The sequence below is a fragment of the Mastigoproctus giganteus genome, chromosome 3 (assembly GCF_048544385.1).
Source record: "Mastigoproctus giganteus isolate SK-2022 chromosome 3, ASM4854438v1, whole genome shotgun sequence".
Lineage (NCBI taxonomy): Eukaryota > Metazoa > Arthropoda > Arachnida > Uropygi > Thelyphonidae > Mastigoproctus > Mastigoproctus giganteus.
The window spans coordinates 178,962,433-178,983,449 of NC_143577.1; the positions used below are offsets into that span (position 1 = coordinate 178,962,433).

The following is a 21,017-nucleotide window of genomic DNA, read 5'->3' on the forward strand; positions in this document are numbered from 1 at the left end:
ATCTTTCTGAGACCATAACCACGGACTCATTGGGTTTGTACACAACTTATGTACTTACTAGCCATGGATCCATTAAAGCCAGGCCAACATCACTGGGCATCATTGAAGATCCATCTTATGCTTGTGGGGAACTGGAAAGCTGGCACCATGTTATATATGATTGTTTCCTGTATGAGGACCTATGTTCTGTATTAATCAGTGTATGTAACCAGAAATCAGGAATTCCACATACTGGACAGCATACAAGAATATATGGCATTTGCAAATTTTACTCAGGAGCTCTTTGCTAGATGGAGAAACAATCTTAACATCCATCCTAGGAACATGCATGCTGAAGAACAGTCACTCAATAATGAATATTATACATCCAACTGCTGATATTGAGACCAACCAATTGTGATAAACACCTGGATGTTATTAAATATCGTGATGTGACTAAAACCACCAAAAAGACACAGACTGAGAACCTCCAATTGTGTGACAAATACCTGGATATTATTAAGTGACTTAGAGGACCTGTTCTCCTAACTGTGACCTGCACATCTGCAATTGTGACAATTGAAGATGTCAGATGTTCAATTTGATAAAATTGTAGCAGAGTGCTTAATGATTTTGTAATAACTGAGATCAAAGTGGAGGAGAAATTGTTGAAATTAAACAAAAGAAAGGCACTTGGGGTGGATGGGTGACACGAGTAATTACAGACCAGTTAGTTTAACTTCTGTTCCGCGTAAAATAACGGAATCATTTTGTATATTTATTAAAGTTGCATTGCAGGATCATCTAAAGAAGATGATAGCAATAATTCAGAAGCAGCATGGGTTTGTTAAGAGTAAGTCTTGTCTGACAAATTTGATTGGATACTATGATGTGGTTACAAAGGAACTGGATGCAAAAAATAATTTTGATATCATATACTTGGATTTCAGGAAAGCTTTTGATTGTATAGTAGTCTTCCATGCTGTTGCGCATGGAAGACTACTGTACAAATTGGAGCAGAATGGTATTAAGGGTAAGTTGCTACAATGGATAAAAGTGTGGGTGAGTGGGAGAAGACAGAGGGTAGTAATCAGTGGATGCTGCTGTATGTGGGCTAATGTTATTAGTGGAGTTGAACAGGGCTCAGTGTTAGACCCACTGTTGTTTTGTATATTTATCAATGATATTGATGAAGGTATATCAGCCTTAGTGTCGAAGTTTGTAGATGATATAAAGGTTGGCAGGGTTGTTAATGACAATAATGGCAGTTGTTGTTATTTGGTTTTTAGGAACATTAGCAACTAAGGTCATATTGGCATATGCAGTGGTCATTCCCTGATCTTTCCGCATCCTCCGTATTTGGTGGTCACGGGCTCGAACCCCGGTCTAATCAAGAAGCATGTGCTATGCACTGTTGCTCCTGCCCACCTGGCTATGGAGGCGCCTGCGTAATGGCAGTATGTGCTACTGCAACAGGATCTAGAAAATTTGGGCAGATGGGCTGAGAAGTGGAAACATTGACAAATGTAAAGTACTGCATATGTGTAGAAGTAACCCTAGAGGAAATGTACCAACTGTGTGGTACTACACTTAGGGTGGTCGAAAATGGAAAAGACCTGGGAGTAATTATGCAGTCAGATACGAAATTTTCTGAGCAATGCAGCAGGCTGCTAGAGCAGGTCATGAGGTTTTGTCAATGATATACAGGAATTGTGCTAGCATGGAAAGGTAGGTGATTATCCCTTTGTATAAGGCAATGGTCAGGCCATGCCTCGAGTACTGCATACAGGTCTGGAGGCCTCATTTTAGGAAGGATGTAGATTTGCTTGACCATGTACAGAGAAGGGCAACAAGATTGGTGAAGGGAATGAAGGGTTCCCTCTTACCAAGAGAGGCTTAAGTTCTGCAAATTGCAGTGGCTGGAGACTAGGCACCTGCACGGTGATCTGATTGAGGTGTATAAGGCCTTGAATGGGTTGAGCACGCTGAATTATGATGGGATTCTTCCACTTGCTCAGATTACGAGCCTAAGACGGCATAAGTTCAAATTGAGGAAAGGCAGTTGTAGCATAGATGTGTGGGAATTTGCCCTTAGCCAGCGGGTGGTCAATTGCTGGAACAAACTTTGTTTTGGAAGTTGATAGCTTAAATAAATTCAAGTAGGAACTGGACACACTTTTAGAGGGAATGGTTATGTGAATTTTTTTTTTTTTTTTTTTGACTGATGCTACATAAGCTCCTTATGTAGCATCACTTGGTTTCTTGCATCACATGCCTCTGTTACTATTACTATTATTACTATTACTTTTACTTGGATGTGACTAAACCACAGAAAAGGACCCTACCTCTTCATCATGACTTGTGTGCCATATGCCATTCAGTACCAGGATCTCTTGTCTGGTATCTTTTGACTCCCATTTCCTTGCCCCATTTGCCTAGTGGAGTTTACTCCACCTAATAATTTTGAGGGTGCCTTCCTCTATGCCTCAATATTCCTTACTATTTTCCCACACTTGACTCTCATATTCCCCAATCTCTATCTGGTGGGTTTTTTTTTTTTTTTTTTTTTTAAGGTCCTGTCACTGAAACTCAGGCAGTTAGGTGCAGGACTTGCCAGAGAATAATTGGCAGCCTGGCTTACCTCCTAGCAGTGTGTACGGGCAACGTGGGGTCCCATTAGGGGTCCTGCATCCAAAAGCCTACGGAGTACTGTATATATTTATACAGTATATATCTATGGAGTACTGTATACTTCACAAGAGTACTTATGGTGCAGTTGTGGGAAACCACTAGTGGTGCCTCTCCCCAAACACTGTGTACAATATGTTCCTTAGTTTAGGAATGGTAGATTTACCTGTATGATATCTTGTAGAACACTTCAGTGCTGATACTCTAAGTAATTGAATAATTATACAGATAGATTACATGTATTCCACTCCCTTGTAGACAAGATCAGCGATCCAATGCACCCCGGAGTCGGAGACCCACGGTCCCAACGCCCTATCCCAAAATACATCGAATCACTGCCCCAATTTTTGAGCGAGAGAATACAGTACGTCCGTATTTTAAAAACAATTTAAATGATTTGAGTCCAAATAAATACATAGTGAATCCATACTCTTAATACTTTAAAAACTAATATTAAAACATAAAAAAAGTGAGAATCCTATAAAACATTAAGAGACTGAAGAACTATGTAGAATTTTTGTAGCTGAGTATGCCACCTTACTCAGCTACAAAAATTGTCATACACTCGGGAGAAACACATTCAAACACTAATTGCACAAAGACACTGCATCCTGTTGGTCTGAAACTTGCCATGCAGCCAGTCCGGAAAACTGGCTAGCAGCTAATAATAAGTAGAAATACATTTACATGTTTGAAATTTCGTGTGCTTAATAATCAGAAAACGGAAGAGAATAAGATACTGATGTTTATTCTTTTATTTTCTGTATAAATTTTTTTTTTCAACTTTCAGCTGAATAAGTATTGATTTTTTTAAAATAAAATGTATAAAACATATGATTTTAAAATTTTAAATTTCGAAAGATTTATCCTATACAATAAATACTGCAATCGATTAAGAAAAGATTAAATTTTGTATTCAGAATTAAAAAAAAAAAAAAAAAAAGAAAGTTGATCTGTCAGATGACTTGCTACATTTTTGCTACACTTTGAGGTGCCACCATTGCCAATTTAAGTAACTTGCATACTCAGCAGTTATAATCACTCCCTCGTAGTTGAAAGGATCATAACTCCTTTATCTGAAGATTCTTAATGCATGAAGAGTCACTGCTAGTAGTCAGATCTCAAGTATTTTCAAGATAATAGAGCACTCAAACCTACATTTGTATAATTGTGTTTATTTCCAAATTGGGAATATGTGCATAGTGGAGTCAAATGTTTAATTGTAATTTCTTACCATTATTTAAATCGTAAGGAATTACCATGTCTTTGCAATATCACCATCACAAAAGGTCATTTCAGTCACAAGAACTTGTTGTTTAAACGTTTGACTACATTATGTCATATTTTAATTTCGGAAATACAAATAATTATAAGTTTAAATATTTTTTTTATCTTCTTACACACATTGCCACTGAAGGACTACCTTAGAGTATTGCTTTCTCTTTTTGCCTCTCCAGCATGTATAAAACAGCCACCCAATAAATTCTGAGTTCTGATGCTATATGAGTGATCAATCATAGGTACCAGTCAAAACTCAAAAGTTAAAATCTCCCATAATTAGGTATTCTCATTTATTGGCCAATTCTATTTTGTCTGTATAGTTGCTTATTGTAGTCATTACACTGATTTGTCCAATAACATACTTCTACTCATTTTTTGTTTTACCATTGGTTATCTCACACGAAATTTATTCCAGTGGTATGCTGGTGGCTTAGATTCTATGTGCTTCTTAACCAAGAGTATTCCCCCCCCCCACCTTCACCACCACCACCTGTTCTTTCTGTCAAGTGAAGTGTGAAGAATATGTTTGTGTGAATATTCCTGTTAGGAAGTTTCTTTCTTCTCACTTGGTACAAAGTACATCTTGTTGTTCTTGTACTACTGCTTTTTAACATTGCAAAATTGAGAAGTAAAACTAGTCCAGTGTTTAAATTGAATCTTTTTGAACTTGACAACTCAGATTAACAGAATAATGTGAATAGATATGGACATATCTATGAATGAATGAAACAAGACACAATTTTCAGTTATGATATGAGAATTACAGATACTAATTAACAAATTATTTTTTTTATTCAGTAATTTATGGATGAGGACAATCTCTCACATTGATGACTTTGTGATATCTTGATTTGTATAGGATGATTATAATCTGTAAGGACTTTGGGTAAACGAATATGAAACCCTGATTACTGCAAAATTGAACAATTGAGGCATTCCCAGGCCTAACTTTCTTAAGCTCTCTTCTGCTTCAGAAGATGGCTCTATTGATATCTTTACATCAGTACATTAGATCAGTAGATTCTGGCCCATCTCCATCTGTCAGAGACACTAGTTTCTACAGCCATCAAGACTAAGAATGTAGTCATACACCATGAACAAAATGCTCGAACAGCACACTAGTACATGCATACCACAACAATGATTGGTCTGATTCAGTGCAATATCTTCACACAATACAATCAGAGTTGACAGAGGTTGGCCAGGGCTGCCTACACACAATAAATAAATAAATAAAATGCCCTTTCTGCACAGTGTCCTCACCATATTCAACTTTCGCATCCCCTGTGTCCAAATGGCATCTTGTGTCCGATATCCATACAATGTTTGTATTTTATGGTATAACCAGTACCTTCAAATTCATTGAATTTAATTATTGTACTTCAAGCATACCTGTGTATACACAAACATATACATGCATCTGTGTATGTTTTTGTCCTTATAATTCTAACTCAACCCATACATGTGCTTTTCCCTTGAGGATCCGTAACAAGTCCAGTGATCCCTCACTCCTTGTTTTCTAGGCTGCTGTGTGTTCCCATAGAAGCAGTGCAAGAATCAATTTATATACCTCCGCCTGTGGCACCTCTGTCGCCAGGTGGGAAGGAGCAGCAGTGCGTAGCATACGCTTCTTGATTAGACCGGGGTTTGAGCCTGTCACCACCAAATGCGGAGGATGCGGAAAGGTTAGGGAATGACCACCGCATATTCCCGGAGCAATATGGCCTTAGTTGCTAATACGCCTAAAAACCAAATGACAACAACAACAACCTCCGCCTGTGGTTGTCATTAAACTATTATTCTTTGTATTCCCTTTGTATTCTAGGATAGTATCAGCAGCCTATTTAAAGAAGAGATTGAAACTGGTTATAAAAGCCATACTCTCAACACTTTTCAGAGATTGCCTGTTGCACTTTTCAATATGCTATCATTTGGGAGTGGTATGAGTCATGTCCAAATCGAATTAATGATCCAAAAGTGAAATAAAACAAATTAATAATCTCCTCAAGAAAAAGAATATATCTGAAACTAACTCTAGCGAAAGTAATCCTAAACAATCCAAACAAGTAAATCTTCCACTTACATTGTCAAAGTAGGTTATCAAACTAGACAGAATCAGATATGAGATTTTGATACTGCTGAGAGCCTGAAATTTAAATTTGTTATTAGTGCATACAGCTGAATGGTGCCACTCTATTCAGCTAAAATTGAGGCACTTTAATAAGAAGACATAACTCAAAGCAATTCAGTTTAGCACTCATCTGTTGAATAGCTATGATGACTTCAAAGTCATCAGTATGTAATGGATATGCAAGGAGGGTCCACAAAATATTGTTTTTTTTTTTTTCCCCCCACTATGATTATCGTTGATTGTTTTTTCCTATGATTCTGATTGCATTTATTGTGTCTGGCCTTGAAGAAGCACATATTAGCATTAGTAGAGGCATATGATGGAAGAAAGCAAGCTTGTGCAGCATCAGCCAAAAAAAAAAAGACCCTTCCACTTCACCCCTCCGTTCATTCGAAATACCTGTCCAGCTGAGCCTTAAATTTATTTAGGCTATCAACTTCCACAACAAGGGATGGAAGTCTGTTCCACCAACCAACTACTCGCTGTCTAAAGGCAAATTTCGCCACATCTATCCTACATCTGTCTTTCCTCAATTTGAATTTATGCCCTCTCAGGTGATTATTCTGAGCAAGAGGCAGTATCCCATCAGCATTGAGCATGCTCAAGCCATTCAAGGCTTTATACTCTGTCAGATCACCTCGCTGATGCCTAGTCTCCAGACACTGTAATTTGCAAAACTTAAGCCTTTCTATGTAAGAGCAACCCTTCGTTCCGTTCACTAACCTTGTTGCCCTTCTCTGTACTCATTCCAGCAGCTCTACATCCTTCTTGAAATGAGGCCTCCAGACCTGAATACAGTACTCAAGGTGCGGCCTGACCATTGCCTTATACAAGAGAATAATCACCTCCCTATCCCTGCCAGAAAAATTCCTGTATATTATTGATAAGACACCATGAGCTACCCTTGCAGCCCATCTGCACTGCTCAGAGAACTTCATATTTGCCTGCACAATTACCCCCAGGTCCTTTTCATTTTCTACCACTGTCAGTGTAGTACCACAGAGTTGATACGTTGCTCTGGGGTTGCTGTTTCCCATATGTAGTACTTTACATTTGTCAATGTTAAACTTCATTTGCCACCTCTCAGCCCATCTGCACAACTTTTCCAGATCCTGTTGCAGCATAGCATCAGTAGCGTCCTTAACAACCCTGCCAACCTTTGTATCATCTGCAAACTTGGACATTAAGCTTGATATACCATCATCAATATTATTTATAAATACAGAAAACAACAATGGACCCAACACTAAACCCTGAGGGACTCCACTAATAACATTATTCCATGATGAGCAGTGTCCATTAATTACCACTCTCTGTCTTCTGCCACTCAACCATCCCTTTATCCATAGCAACAATTTGCCACCAATGCCACACTGCTCCAATTTGTGCAGCAGTCTTCCATGTGCAACAGAATCAAAAGCCTTTCTAAGATCCAAATATATAATATCAAAGTTATTCCCTGCATTCAATTCTTTTGTAACTACATCATAGTATCCAATCAAATTGGTCAGGCTAGACCTTTTAAATATATGTATAAAATGTATTGGATTTAAACTGTAAATGGGGAAAAAAAAAAAAAAATTTAACCAGGTTCATTTGTTTTGTAATGAAGCCATATTATGAAAACTACACATGCTAGTTAAAATTGAAATCAGTATGCAAAACTGGTTTTGAAAAGTGTGTTTACATGTGTGATGGGAGGAAAATTATTTTGTTGACCGGTGTAATCAAAGTATGAACTTTAAGATAAGAAGCATTGTGTTCCTAATACTGTACCTTCTGTACAGTATAGCACCATATACCTTCTGTTCTGCATTTATGAGAAACTGGATTGGGGCATGCAAATTGATCACTGTAACACATTTTACTGCTTTTGGTGAAATTTTTTGGCTAAGCTGAATTTTCATATAATTCTATTCCAGATCATCTGAAGAATGTATTCCTTTATATTTCCTCCATTAGATCACATTCCACATAGCTCAAAATAGGAATACATTAAAACTTTACTTAACAGGCTATATGAAGAAAGGTCTGTGAAATCCGACTGTTTGTTAAACTTGCAAGAAATACATATAGTTATCAAAGTTTCTAGAATGTTGTGATGCCATTGTGAGAAAGAAAAATGGAGATTCAAAGCTTTGAAATACAGCACCTGATAGGAATAATAGACTGTAATGGGAAACTGTTAGCACCATACTTCTTGTTGGCAATACAGAATGAATAACAGCATTGTTAGCCAAGAAAGCAACTTTTTTCATCTTGTGCATGAATTTTGATCTAATTTGGACTGTTTCCCATGGTATTTAAATTTCTGCTTGTTTATAGTTTCTTCCAAAGAGAAGGAACTTTCAAGACATGGTATTTCAATGAGTTGTCATAAAAGAAAATAAAAATGCTTTATACTTTGTTTTAGTTTTACTATGTTATTGATTTGTGAATTGATAAAGGCATGCCATTTTATTGACTTTGCTTTATCATGAAAATATTTAACTCATAATAAATATCATCATTCTGAGGCTGTTTCATAAGTATTCATTTCTTCTTTGAAGTGTTCATAATTTCTGATTTATAAATGGTCATTCTGCATGACCGCTTATAAAAGTATGCTCACTGTAAATTGAATATTCTCAGATATTACAAAATAGAGCTTAAATCTAAAAATAATCAAATTAATGAGCACCTTTTAATTGAATTTTAATTTTAAGTAACCTGTGTTAGCAGTTTGCATTACAACATTGTTAACTTTAATAACTTTCAGTAATTAGGATGAGAATGACAAAAGAGTAATTTGTGAATTGACATTGTCTACAGGTAATAAGATTGAGGTTTAGTCAGGATCACAGACTTCATGAAGTGTATCGTATGCTTCAGTCTTCTAAACCAGTACGCATAGTGATACAACAGCGGCCTGAAGTTGGGTGAGTCACGTTTTATATCAATATAAAAAGTATAAATGACAATGATAAAAATGAGGTTCCATTAATTTATGGTTATTATTATAGCCCTTCATTGGCTTACTTATTATTAAATTTTTAATTAACTGTTTTTCAATGAATAATAAAAGTTCTAATATTGATTTTTACTTAGTTTATATGAAATTCCATATTTTACACAGTAAGTTGTAATATTAAGGGAAAGCCAGATGGGGAGTTTGTCAAGAGCATGTGAAATTTATACTGAGCTAAGGAATAAAATTCATTGAAAAGTAAAATCACTGTATTTTAATCTTCCTTGGTAAATCTGTATGCTGTCTGCCACAAATATGCAGTTTGTGAATGGGGAAATCATGTTTTGTTCTCATTTTCTGAGAACAAAACATGACTCATGATTAGTATGATGTTTGAAACTAGTGTAAAATCTGGAGAATTGTATATGTTTAAACAGAAAAATTCATCATCACATCTAGTCCTAGGAGTTACAGCATAGATTTCTTGCATGTTGTGGTCATAGTCTTTTTTCTCACACCATGTTTTCCTTTGCTGCTCTTCGCTTGAGCAGGCTAGTTACTATGCCTCATTACTCTAAATACAAGTTCATCAGAGTGTCAATTTGCTGTTTGTTGTTTGTTTTTTGGTTTTTAGGAGCATTAGCAACTAAAGCCATATTGCTCCAGGGATATGCGGTGGTCATTCCCTGACCTTTCTTCATCTTCCGTATTTGGTGGTCACGGACTTGAACCCTGGTCTAATCAAGAAGCAGGTGCTATGCACTGCTGCTCCTGCCCACCTGGCTACGGAGGCACCATCAATTTGCTATCATGTCAAGCATGGTATGACACCCACAAGTCTACTACCAAAAGTATGCCAGTCTGAAGAGAGCTAACCTTCTGGCAGTGCCAAAGTGCCAAGAAATATAGTGATGATGCAATTTTCTAGTGTGAAATGTTTGGCTTAGTGTAAATACTAGGAAAAATAGTTTGATCACACTAGCTTTCATAACTTCAGAAGTTTATTCGTAATGTACTACTGATCTCTCATAATATATGGCTGTTTGCTAGCAGCAACTGCGACATATTTGGCACATCGGCAGCTTAAATTTATTGCCTTTAATAGAAAAAGAAAAGCCTCAAAACTAATTAGCCTGGACGTGGTGGTATCTGTAACTGACAAGATCAGCTGATGATAACATATATTAAACTAGCCACACTCAATATTATGACATTGTCAGGAAAAATTGAGGAGTGCATGGACATCTTAAAGGGACATCAAAAAAATAAGCATAATTGGATTGAGTAAATCAAAATGGAAAGGAAATGGATGTAGAGAGTTACGAGGAGGCTAATACCTATATTGGTCTGGTGGTGATGTAGCGTGGAAGGGTGTAGCCATCATTATAGATCACAGGATTAAAGAAAGGCTAATGGAGGTGAACAATATCAGCGACAGACTCATGTCAATTAAACTGCAAATGAATGACAGTGAAACATTGAAGATAGTACAATGTTATGCACCACAAACCGGTTGCGAAGAAATGGAGAAGCTGGAGTTTGAGGACAAGCTCGAAGAGAACATCACAGGTGGAGATATAGTTATCATGGGTGACCTGACCGCAAAGGTTGGAGTGGCGAGACAAGGAGTAGAATACGTTATGGGTTCGCATGGCTGGGGACCTAGGAATGATGATGGTGACAGGCTGTTGGATTTCTGTTTGCCGAACAGCTTGATCATATGAAACACCTGGTTCAATAAGAGATCGTACAGAACAGTAAGAGTCACAAAGTGACAAGATGCGGTTGGGACGGTCAACAGGAATCCCTTCTTGACTATATACTCATGAATAAAGAGCGACACAATACTAGTGGACATCAAGGTCATTCCTAGTGTCTCCTTGAGTAGTGATCACAGGTTAGTTGTTGGAGTTTTAAGATTCCCTAAATTGAAGAGGATCAAAATAACAAGAGAGAGAAAACTACGGGTGTTTAAGATGAAAGAAGAGGAAAAAGGGGGCAATGTTCAGAGAAGAGTTCAGGAAGGTTGTACCTAAGACAGTGGTGAACAGCATGGAATCAGAATGGAAAGCATTCAAAGACTGTATAACAGGACTGACAGAGCAGGTTTGTTGAAGGACAAGCAGTAGAAGGAGATGGAAAGAAACCCCATGGTGTAATGATAGGATGAGAAAGGCTGTGAAAATCAAGAATAATGCATTCAGGACCTACTTTCAGAACAGAAATGATGAGAATAAAGAGAGATATGAAATCCTGAAGAGAGAGAGGCCAAGAGGATAGTTAACGAGGAAAGGAGACTGTGGTTGGAAGAATGGAGTGAAACGCTATGACAAGATATTGATGGTAATAAAAAGACGCTATATGGTATGGTGAGGAAAAGGAGAAGAGATGGTGAACAGAGCAAATACTTGATGGATGAGAATGAGGATCTAATAACCAAGGACGAAGAGATAAGAGGAACATGGAAGAAGTATTTTGAAAATCTGTTGAATGAGCAGGACAGCCAGCAAAAGGGACAAAGGCAGGGGTTGATCATAAAAGAAGGGATGAAAGTGAAGATATGCAGAGAGAGAGAGAGAGAGAGAGAGAGAGAGAGAGAGAGAGAGCAGACAGATTTGACTTGCAATGATGTAGTGCAGCCATGGAAATATATCAAGACAGGTAAGTCTGCTGGTATGGATGAGATAAATGGAGAAATGCTGAAGGCTACAGGCGAGGCAGGGATAGCGTGGACATACTGACTGTTCCATAAGATCTGGGATGAGAGACAGGTGCCAAAAGACTGGAAAGAAGGTTTGATCATCCTGTTGTTCAAAAAGGGGAACAGGAAAAAGTGTTCCAATTATAGAGGCATCACACTGTGACATCACGTGTGAGTAAGCTGTATGAAAGAGTGTTAGAGCAGAAGATAAGAGGAACAATTGAAAATAGGATGGCTGAGGAACAGTACGGCTTTAGGCCTGGCAGATTGATGGTGGATCTAATTTTCTACATCACGCAACTGATGGAAAAGCGTTATGAACACAATAAAGAAATATGGATGGCATTTTTGGATATAAAGAAAGCGTTTGATGCTGTAAAGAGAGAGAAAGTGTGGGAGGTTTTGAGAAACTTGAGGATAGAGGAACATCTTGTGGAGAGAATTGAGAATATTTGCACCAATACAGTGAGCAAAGTAAGAGCAGTGGTGGGGTTGACAGAGAGCTTCGAAATAACATCAGGTTTGAGGCAAGGAGGTGTCCTGTCACCACTACTGTTCATAGCTGTCATGAATAATGTGCAATGTAGAGTGGTGGAACAAGTTGGACATGACCAGATGAAAGTCATGCTGTTCGCAGATGGCCTCTGCATATGGGGAGAGAGAGAGAGAGCAGGGAACAAGTACAATGGCAAGTTGATATATGGGCTAGTATGGCCAATGAATTCGGACTTGTTTTCAGTCAGGAGAAGAGTGAAGTAATGGTTCTAAAGAGGAGTGGCGAGCTTGATGGATACATTACAATGGAAGGGAAACAGCTAAAAATGGTTAACAACTTCAAGTATCTAGGAAGCACCATTACAAAGACTGGAGTAAGAGACGAAATAAGTAGAAAGATACAAGCGGCAGGGAATTTCTATAGGCAGACAAGAGATCTGATTCTGGAACAGGAACATACCACTGAAGTGTAAGAAGGCTACATATCAAGCTATAACTTACCAATTCTGACATATGCATCTGAAACTTGGACTATAAGGGAAAAGGATGAAAGCAGAATTCAGGGGACCGAAATGAGATTTGCAGAAATGAGGAGCATAGCTGGAAAGACAAGACCTGAAAAAATCAGGAATGACGTGATTAGGGAGAGAATTCAGGTTGAAAAACTCCGGAATAGGCTTGAAAGGTCCCGTTTGAAATGGTTTGGACATGTCAAGAGGATGAACGAGAGGTGTTTGCCAAGAAGAATGTTTGATTTACAATTAAGGGACAAAAGACCAAGGGTAAGGCCAAGAATGAGATGGCAGGACATGATAAAGATCGATGTCATTAAGAGAGGAGGAAATTGGAGTGAAATCAACGACGGAGAGAAGTACACGGACAGGGCATGGTGGCACGGCTTCATACGTTGACCCGTGGAATAGCGGAACGATGATGATGATATTGATTGCTAGCAGCAAACTGCAACTTTCACCAGCTGTATACCACCTTTATTTATTTATTTTTTCTCTGTAATGGTCACTGGTTAGCACTGCTGTTGCCTCCATATTGCAGCGCTGGTAATCTTGGGAAACAGTCCATCTCCTATGGCCAAAAAGAGTTACCCTGGTCTGCCAGATGATAGGCAATTATATATTTTTTTCTTAAATAACTAGAAAAATTAATCTGTAGGAAATGCTAAATTACAGAAAACAGATACCTACCCTCACTTTGTTTATCCATTTACTCAAAAGTGAAGGTCCCAGGTGGGAAGCGATTGTGACTAAGTGATTTCTCTGTGCATTAAGTGTGCTTTCCTAAAAGCGATCTATAGTTCTTTTATGTTTGTTAAACAATATATTTATTTAATAACAGCTCTTGTTACAAAAGTACTTGTACAGGGCAAGAAAGGAAAGCCACCTTTCTTTTTCTGATATTTCTATTACTAACCCTTACTACTTTACGCTTGGTCACACTAGGCACTGCTCCTGCCTCCCCGTGGCGGAGCTGGCAACCTGGATAGTAAAAAACAAACTCCCAGAGCCAAAAGGATATAAGTAATTATCCACCTCGAGCTCAAGATCAGAAATTCCTGACATCAACCACGACTCCAATTGTCTGAAGCAACTACGGACAGAAAATCAGAATAAAGACGTGCCAGCATTTCTTATAATGAACTCATTATCCACACACAGCCTGTTGGCAAACTATTGCCTTTTCTAATATAGAAATGCTTAGAATCAGTTTGTGGATCTCCTAAAATGGTTAAACATCTCCAATCTGGAGAACTTCTAAGGCAACTCATTCAGAAAAGCTGAATGAGTTGCTAACATAATTTAATAGTATTCCAGTGTCAATTACTCCCCAAACACTCTGAACACCTCAATAGGCATTATCAGTGAATGGGACTTACTATCCATCTCTGGAGAAGAGATAATACAAGAACTCAGGGAACCAAAAGTGACTCATGCACAGAGAATAATGACCAAAAAAGATGGCAACCTACTACCAATGCCGACCGGGCTAGCCGAGTGGGTAAAGTACCTGCCCGGCAACCCAAAGGTCGCGGGTTCGATTCCCGCCTCGGGCTTGGATCAAAGTACTGCAAAAACCTTGGGAGGTGCAATATGGCCACAGAAGCCGATGCGCCAACAACTACCAAATCAAAAAAAAAAAAAAAAAAAAAAAAATCTACTACCAACCAGGAGGCGTCTCCATAGCCAGGTGGGAAGGAGCAGCAGTGCGTAGCATATGCTTCTTGATTAGACCGGGGTTCGAGCCCCGTCTAATCAAGTCACCACCAAATACGGAGGATGCGGAAAGGTCAGGGAATGACCACCGCATATCCCGGAGCAATATGGCCTTAGTTGCTAATGCTCCTAAAAACCAAATAATAAACAATAATAACAATAACCAACCAGATCCATAATTTTCATATTTAGTCCTCCAACTCTTGCATCTTCTGTTAAAGCAGGTTATCTAAACTACAAGATTCGGCCCTACATTCCAAATCCCATTTACTACTTTAAGTGCCAGAAGTATGGCCATTCTCAGATGGCATGCCAAGGCGATGACGTTTGTCCTATATGTGTCTCAAAGAGAATTCCCAAGGAGACTGTACAGCTTTCACTCCTACTTGCCCAAACTATAAAGGAATCCGTCCTTCATTTTCTAAAGCATATGACTTTTGGAAAACAGGCAAAAAAAATCCAGAAATATAAAGTGGAGCGTAAACTCACATACCCTGAAACAAGGAAGCAAGTACTGTTAACCATGCCTACCTGATTGTACACATCCGTTACTAAAAAGAGCCAGTCAGCTTCAACTCAAACAGATGTCTCCATAGAACCAAACATTTCCTTTGCCACCTGGGCCAAAACTGTGCTAACGTGCGATAAATCTACAGTCAATGAAACCAGCAACGTGCCAATCAGTATCCCAACTGATGCTATCTCAACCTTGCCAGAAACAAAAAAATCAATTATTGTTGAAAATCAGAAGAAAGTGAAAACATGCAATAATAACATGGAAATTGATGTTCAATCAGAGGATGATGACACAGTACTAGAATTACATGCTAATGGTACCATGGACACAGGATGCCCAACCTTTCCCAGAAATGAAAAATCAAAACTAAGAAAAAACAGTCAGATCAATCTTCCTCAAATAAACCCAACCAATGAACAAATTCCTACAATGGAATTGCGATGGATTACACAGTAATATAGATGACCTGAATGATTTACAAACTAATGCAACAGTTTGGATGGTAATATCATTAACTCTTGCATTTGTTTATATATCACCTAATTATCCTTGTTCCCAGACTGAACTTGACAACTGCCACCTCCTATCTGTTTACTGAGTGATTTCAATGGTCACCATCCATTGTGGGCATCTTCAACCATGGATAGGAGAGGCCAATTAATTGAAACATTCCTAGATAATCATAATCTGACTGTATTTAACATTGGCTCTCCAACTCATGTTCAACTACCTACAGGTACAGCATCTGCAATAGACTTATCCATCTGTTCATCACAGGTCGTGTCATGCCGTAAAGCCCGTACTTCTTGGAATTTCCACAAAGCAGACTGGAAAACTATTCTATTTGTGTCCTTCTCAACAAACAGTACAGAAACAACATATTGATGACGTAACTTAACACATTACCAGCCATATATTATCAACAGCAGAAATTTCCATTCCAAAATCCGACCATCACAAACAGGTACACCAAAACTAGTAGTGGAATGAAGATTGCTCCAAAGCGAAAAGAGAAAAAAAATCTTGCTTGGAACCAATTTCAAAAATGAACCAACTACCGCCACCTAATTGTTTTCAAAAAACTCAGAGCCAGAGCAAGATACATTAGAAAAAAAGCAAAACGTGATGCCTGGATTAACTTTGCCTCAACTATTAAAAAAATTACTGACACTCGGATTATCTGAAAGGAAAAAAATACAAGCATCAATGGGAAAATTCTGCCATTGCAGTCTTCAATAATACAATGGAATGGGCAGGACTTTTCCTCCTCCTCCTCCTACTGATATTGCAAATGCTTTAGCAGAATCTTTCTATAATATTTCTATCTCTTCCTCTTATGTGACCTCCTTTCAATGCATTAAAACTAATGAAGAACGTATTAAATTGAATTTTTCAACTAGTTGCTCACTTCAGTATAATCAGCCCTTAACTTACGCTGAGCTGAAAGAATTCCTTAGCAAATCTCCATCTAGTGCAGCAGGACCAGACGGCATTCACTACAGTATGCTGAAGCATCTCTCTCTCTCTCTCAGGCGCCTCCATAGCCAGGTGGGCAGGAGCAGCAGTGCATAGCACACGCTTCTTGATTAGACCAGGGTTCAAGCCCGTGTCCACCAAATACGGAGGATGCGGAAAGGTCAGGGAATGACCACCACATATCCCCAGAGCAATATGGCCTTAGTTGCTAATGCTCCTAAAAAAAAAAAAAAAAAAAGTGCTGAAGCATCTGTGTGAACCCGATCTATGCATATTATTGCTCTTTTACAACCGGATCTTTTCAGAAAATACAAACCCTCTCTCTTTGCGTCATTCCTATATTTGTGCTATACCAAAGTCTGGCAAAGATCCATCTCAGATTCAAAATTATAGACCAATATCATTGACAAGCTGTTTGGACAAAATATTTGAAAGGATCGTTTACAAGAGACTCACCTGGATTCTAGATTCCAAATATCTATTTTCTGATCACCGATATGGCTTCTGTAATAACAAGTCGACTCTTGATTTACTTGTGAAAATTGAATCCAACATTCATGTAACGCCTTCATCAGGAGACAACATCTAGTGATGGTCAATCTGGATATTCATAAAGCATTTGACACCACATGGCATCATGGTATCATTAAAGATATCCATCAATTAGGACTGAGAGGCTACCTCCCTTTAATAATTCAGAACTTTTTAAAATTACGCACATTTCAAGACCAATATCAAAACATGCTGTCAGCATCTCACATTCAAGAAGAGGGTGTCCCACAGGATTCCATATTGAATCCAGCACTATTTGTGATTAGGGGCAACAATATATTGGAAGATCTTACAAAAATGGTTGCATGTATGCTGACGACTTCACCATATCCTGCCAATCGCAAAGTATGAACACTATCGAAAGACAGCTACAAATTGCTGTAACCAGAATTCAATCTTAGACCTTACGCAATGGATACCATCTTGCTGAACAGCAATCCACTACCACTCATTTCTGCAAACTTCGGTCACTTCATCCTGATCCAGAGCTGAATATAAATAATGTGCCAGTTTCTCTTGTGCATACTGTTCGATTTCTTGGCCTGATACTAGATAGGAAACTGAACTTTCAAGCACATGTGGCCTATCTTCGAACTATCTGTTTGAAGAAGTTGAATATCCTTTGGTGTGTGTAATTCTTGTCGTGGGGTGCTGATTGGCACATCCTTATCCATCTTTATAGAGCTTGCATCAGGTCTCGCTTGGACTATGGTTCTCCAGTGTGTGACTCTGCAATAAAAAGTACTTTAGAGCGATTAAACACCATCCAGGACAGTGCTCTGAGAGTTGCTCTAGGGGCTTTCAGAATCTCCCCAGCTCCTCCCCATCGAAGCCCATGAACCTCCCTTACATCTTCACAAAAAACATTGCTTCTGCTGCATGGTGCAAAAATTTGCAGTCTTCCCTCTCACCCTAGTTGGAGATGTGTATATAAAACCGATTGGGAGTCATTTTACAATATTAAACCAAATGAAAACTGACCTGCTCCACTTAGATTTAAGGAACTGACTCAGTCATGGAATATAGAAATCGGTAATATATTTCAGGACATGACACCACCAGATCCACCTTGGACAAATATCTGTGCAATATATGATGACTATTTTCAACAGTGGGGAGAGAACACCTTGTCTCCCGCCCATATCACACAGTTACATGCAGCTTACTCTCTTTCTCATTCACAGCACTGTAAAATTTACACAGATGGATCAAAAACTAAGACCCAAGTAGGGGCTGCAGTAATATTCCTGTCATTCACCTCTTTTGTCTTATTACTAGTAAAATGCAGAGTCTTCACTGCTGAGCTTTATGCTATAAACTTAACTCTGGACCACATTATTGAACATCTAATTCCATCTGCTTTAATATACACTGACTCACTCAGTGCTGTCTCTGCTATAAATAGTAATACCAACTCCTCTCACCCTGTAATAAAATGAATTCATTCTAAATTTCTTGCATGTAATGATTCAAACCAAACTGTGACATTCTGCTGGATCCCAGGGCATTCTGGTATAGCAGGAAATGAAAAAGCAGATCTCGCAGCCAAACAACCAGATACTTGTATTTTACAGACTTGTCAAGTTCCATATACTGATTCCAAACCCATTATCCTTAAAGCATGTTACAATAGCTGGTCAATAATCTGGAGAGGTTATCCAGGAAACAAACTTTACCAAATAAAATCAGATCCAAAGCTGTGGCTCCTACAGCTTCCTGAAAAGCAGACGAGAAGAAGTGATTCTAAGAAGGCTAAGAATTGGGCAAACTTGCCTCACACACTTCTATTATCTATTGACGAATGACAGCCGTCCTCAATGCACATTGTATCCTTTGCAACTGACTATTCATCATTTATTAGTGGACTGTCCTCACCTTCTCAATACCTGCTCAAATCATGTGCATTAGCACATGATTTGAGCAGGTATTGAGATTCTTGGAGATGACCCTAATAAGAAAGAACTGTTTACCTTTCTAAATAACATAGGAATATACCATAAAATATAACAGGTATTACAATAATGTTAGCATTTCCATTTCCCATTAGAAAGACACAATATCACCCTAGCAGCCTAATGTTGAGAGAAGAACATAATGTGGTTATTTCATAATTCATAATGAACTAGCAGCCTATGTGTTGTTAAATCCAAACGCAACAACATCAACAGTCAAACTTTATTTGGTAAGCTCTCTTTCTTTAGAATTCAGAAGGAATTAAAAAGCATGACTGGATCTGTTATGACTAAAAATATTGTTGTGTCAAGAGCATTGTCATTAAAATGCCCATAAACACCTTAGAAGAGCCTGTGAAAATTTCTCTTCAAAAATACATGTCACTAAATTCTGTACATTACAGCTGTGATACAGACTGAATGTCCATGCCATGTATGGATAAAATCTCACAGGTACCTAAACTAGGCACCTGGGAGGAGATCTGATTGAAGGTCTTAAGGCTTTGAATGGATTGAGTAATCTGAATGTTGATGGCATCCTTACTCTTTGCTCATATCATAGGTATAAGGAGAATAAATTTAAATTTAGGAAGGATAGTTGTAGAATAATTGTGTGGAAATTTGCTTTCAGTGAGAGGGTAGTTGATTGTTGGAACATGCTCCCATCTTAAGGTTTTTTTGGGTGATGCTGCATAAGCCTGCTTCCTTCATCATTTGTCATTACCAATTAATACTGATTCTTTATGAATTATGAAATAACCACATTATGTTCTTCTCTCAACCCATTAATACATATTAATATGTATATTGTATGAAGGTTTTTTGAATATGAATATTTAAATATAAATAAAAATTCATCATTACTTATTTTTTAGTTGTTCAGAATAATTCTCTACATTTATATATGTTATTCGATTCAGGTTTTCTTCATCTAGTTCTGAATTCCAGAATTAGATGAAGAAGAAAATTTCTTCAATTTCAGCTTACATAAGAGCCTGTATCATCTCAAAACATATTGAAAAGGAATGTTCTCATGCACTTTTTTTTTTTTTTTTTTTTTTTGTTAACACTCTAAATATAAACATGGTTGATAGATAATGTGTCTTTGTAGAGTTTCAGGGGGATCTCTACATAAAAATAAGAGTAAATAAGTAAATAAAAGATGTAATTTATTTGACACTTCATTGAAAAACAGTGTTGTTCAAAACAACGTAATGTTATATATGTGTGTATTACACTAATTTTTATAAATCTTTTTTAATGTATTTAAACTCACTTTAAGAACTTGTCTATTCCAATAATCAACTTGAATCTGCTTAAAGCAAATTTATGCTCCATTATATGTGTTGGCTGAGCAATAGCAATTCATTCAAAGCCTTAAACACCACAATCAGATCTCCTCGCAGTTGACAAGTGTCCAGATGCAGAAATTTGAAGAACTGAAATCTTTCTTGGTAAAAGTACCCTCAATAATTGTATTGCTCTCTTCTCTGCACCAATTCTATCACACTTCCTAAGATAAGGCTTTCAGGTCTGCATCCAGTACACAAAACCTGGCCTAAATATTGCTTGCCTTATACAGCAGAATATTATCTCCTTTTTTCTTCTGGAAAAAGTTTGTATATTATTGACAAAACTATATCAGTTATCCTATCACCCTATCTACACTGCTTAGAGAACTTCATCTCTAAGTGTGCAATTACAGGTGTCTTTTTTGTTCTCTACTACCTTGACTGGGTTACAATATGGTCTATTATTCTGGGATTATTGCTACCTATATGTAGTACTTTGCATTTGTCAGTTGCCACATCTCTACTTCGGTTGCCACGTCTCTACAGACAAGAAGATTGTGAAGAGCATGTATGAGTCTGAATTGGTAGATGGAATGGGCAGGCAAACAAGCGTGAATCAATTTTTATGGATGACTCAAATCTCCCCAGATTGATTGGAGCATAAATTTGCTTTAAGCAGATTCAAGTTGATTATTGGAGTAAGTGGGGGGGGGGGGGACTCATGATTGGCGAAAGACTTTTTTTAAATAAACTAGATGATTAATCTAGAAAAACAAAA

At 37.9% G+C, this 21,017-nt stretch overlaps 1 protein-coding gene across 1 annotated transcript in view; it reads left to right on the forward strand.

Annotated features, from left to right (window-relative positions):
* shtd (anaphase promoting complex subunit 1) overlaps positions 1–21,017 on the forward strand; it is a 989,031-nt gene that overhangs the window by 419,564 nt on the left and 548,450 nt on the right. The window contains exon 21 of the mRNA XM_090370159.1: positions 8,891–8,997. Within this exon, the coding sequence (XP_090226285.1) occupies positions 8,891–8,997 (107 nt within the window). The remainder of the gene's footprint in view (positions 1–8,890; positions 8,998–21,017) is intronic.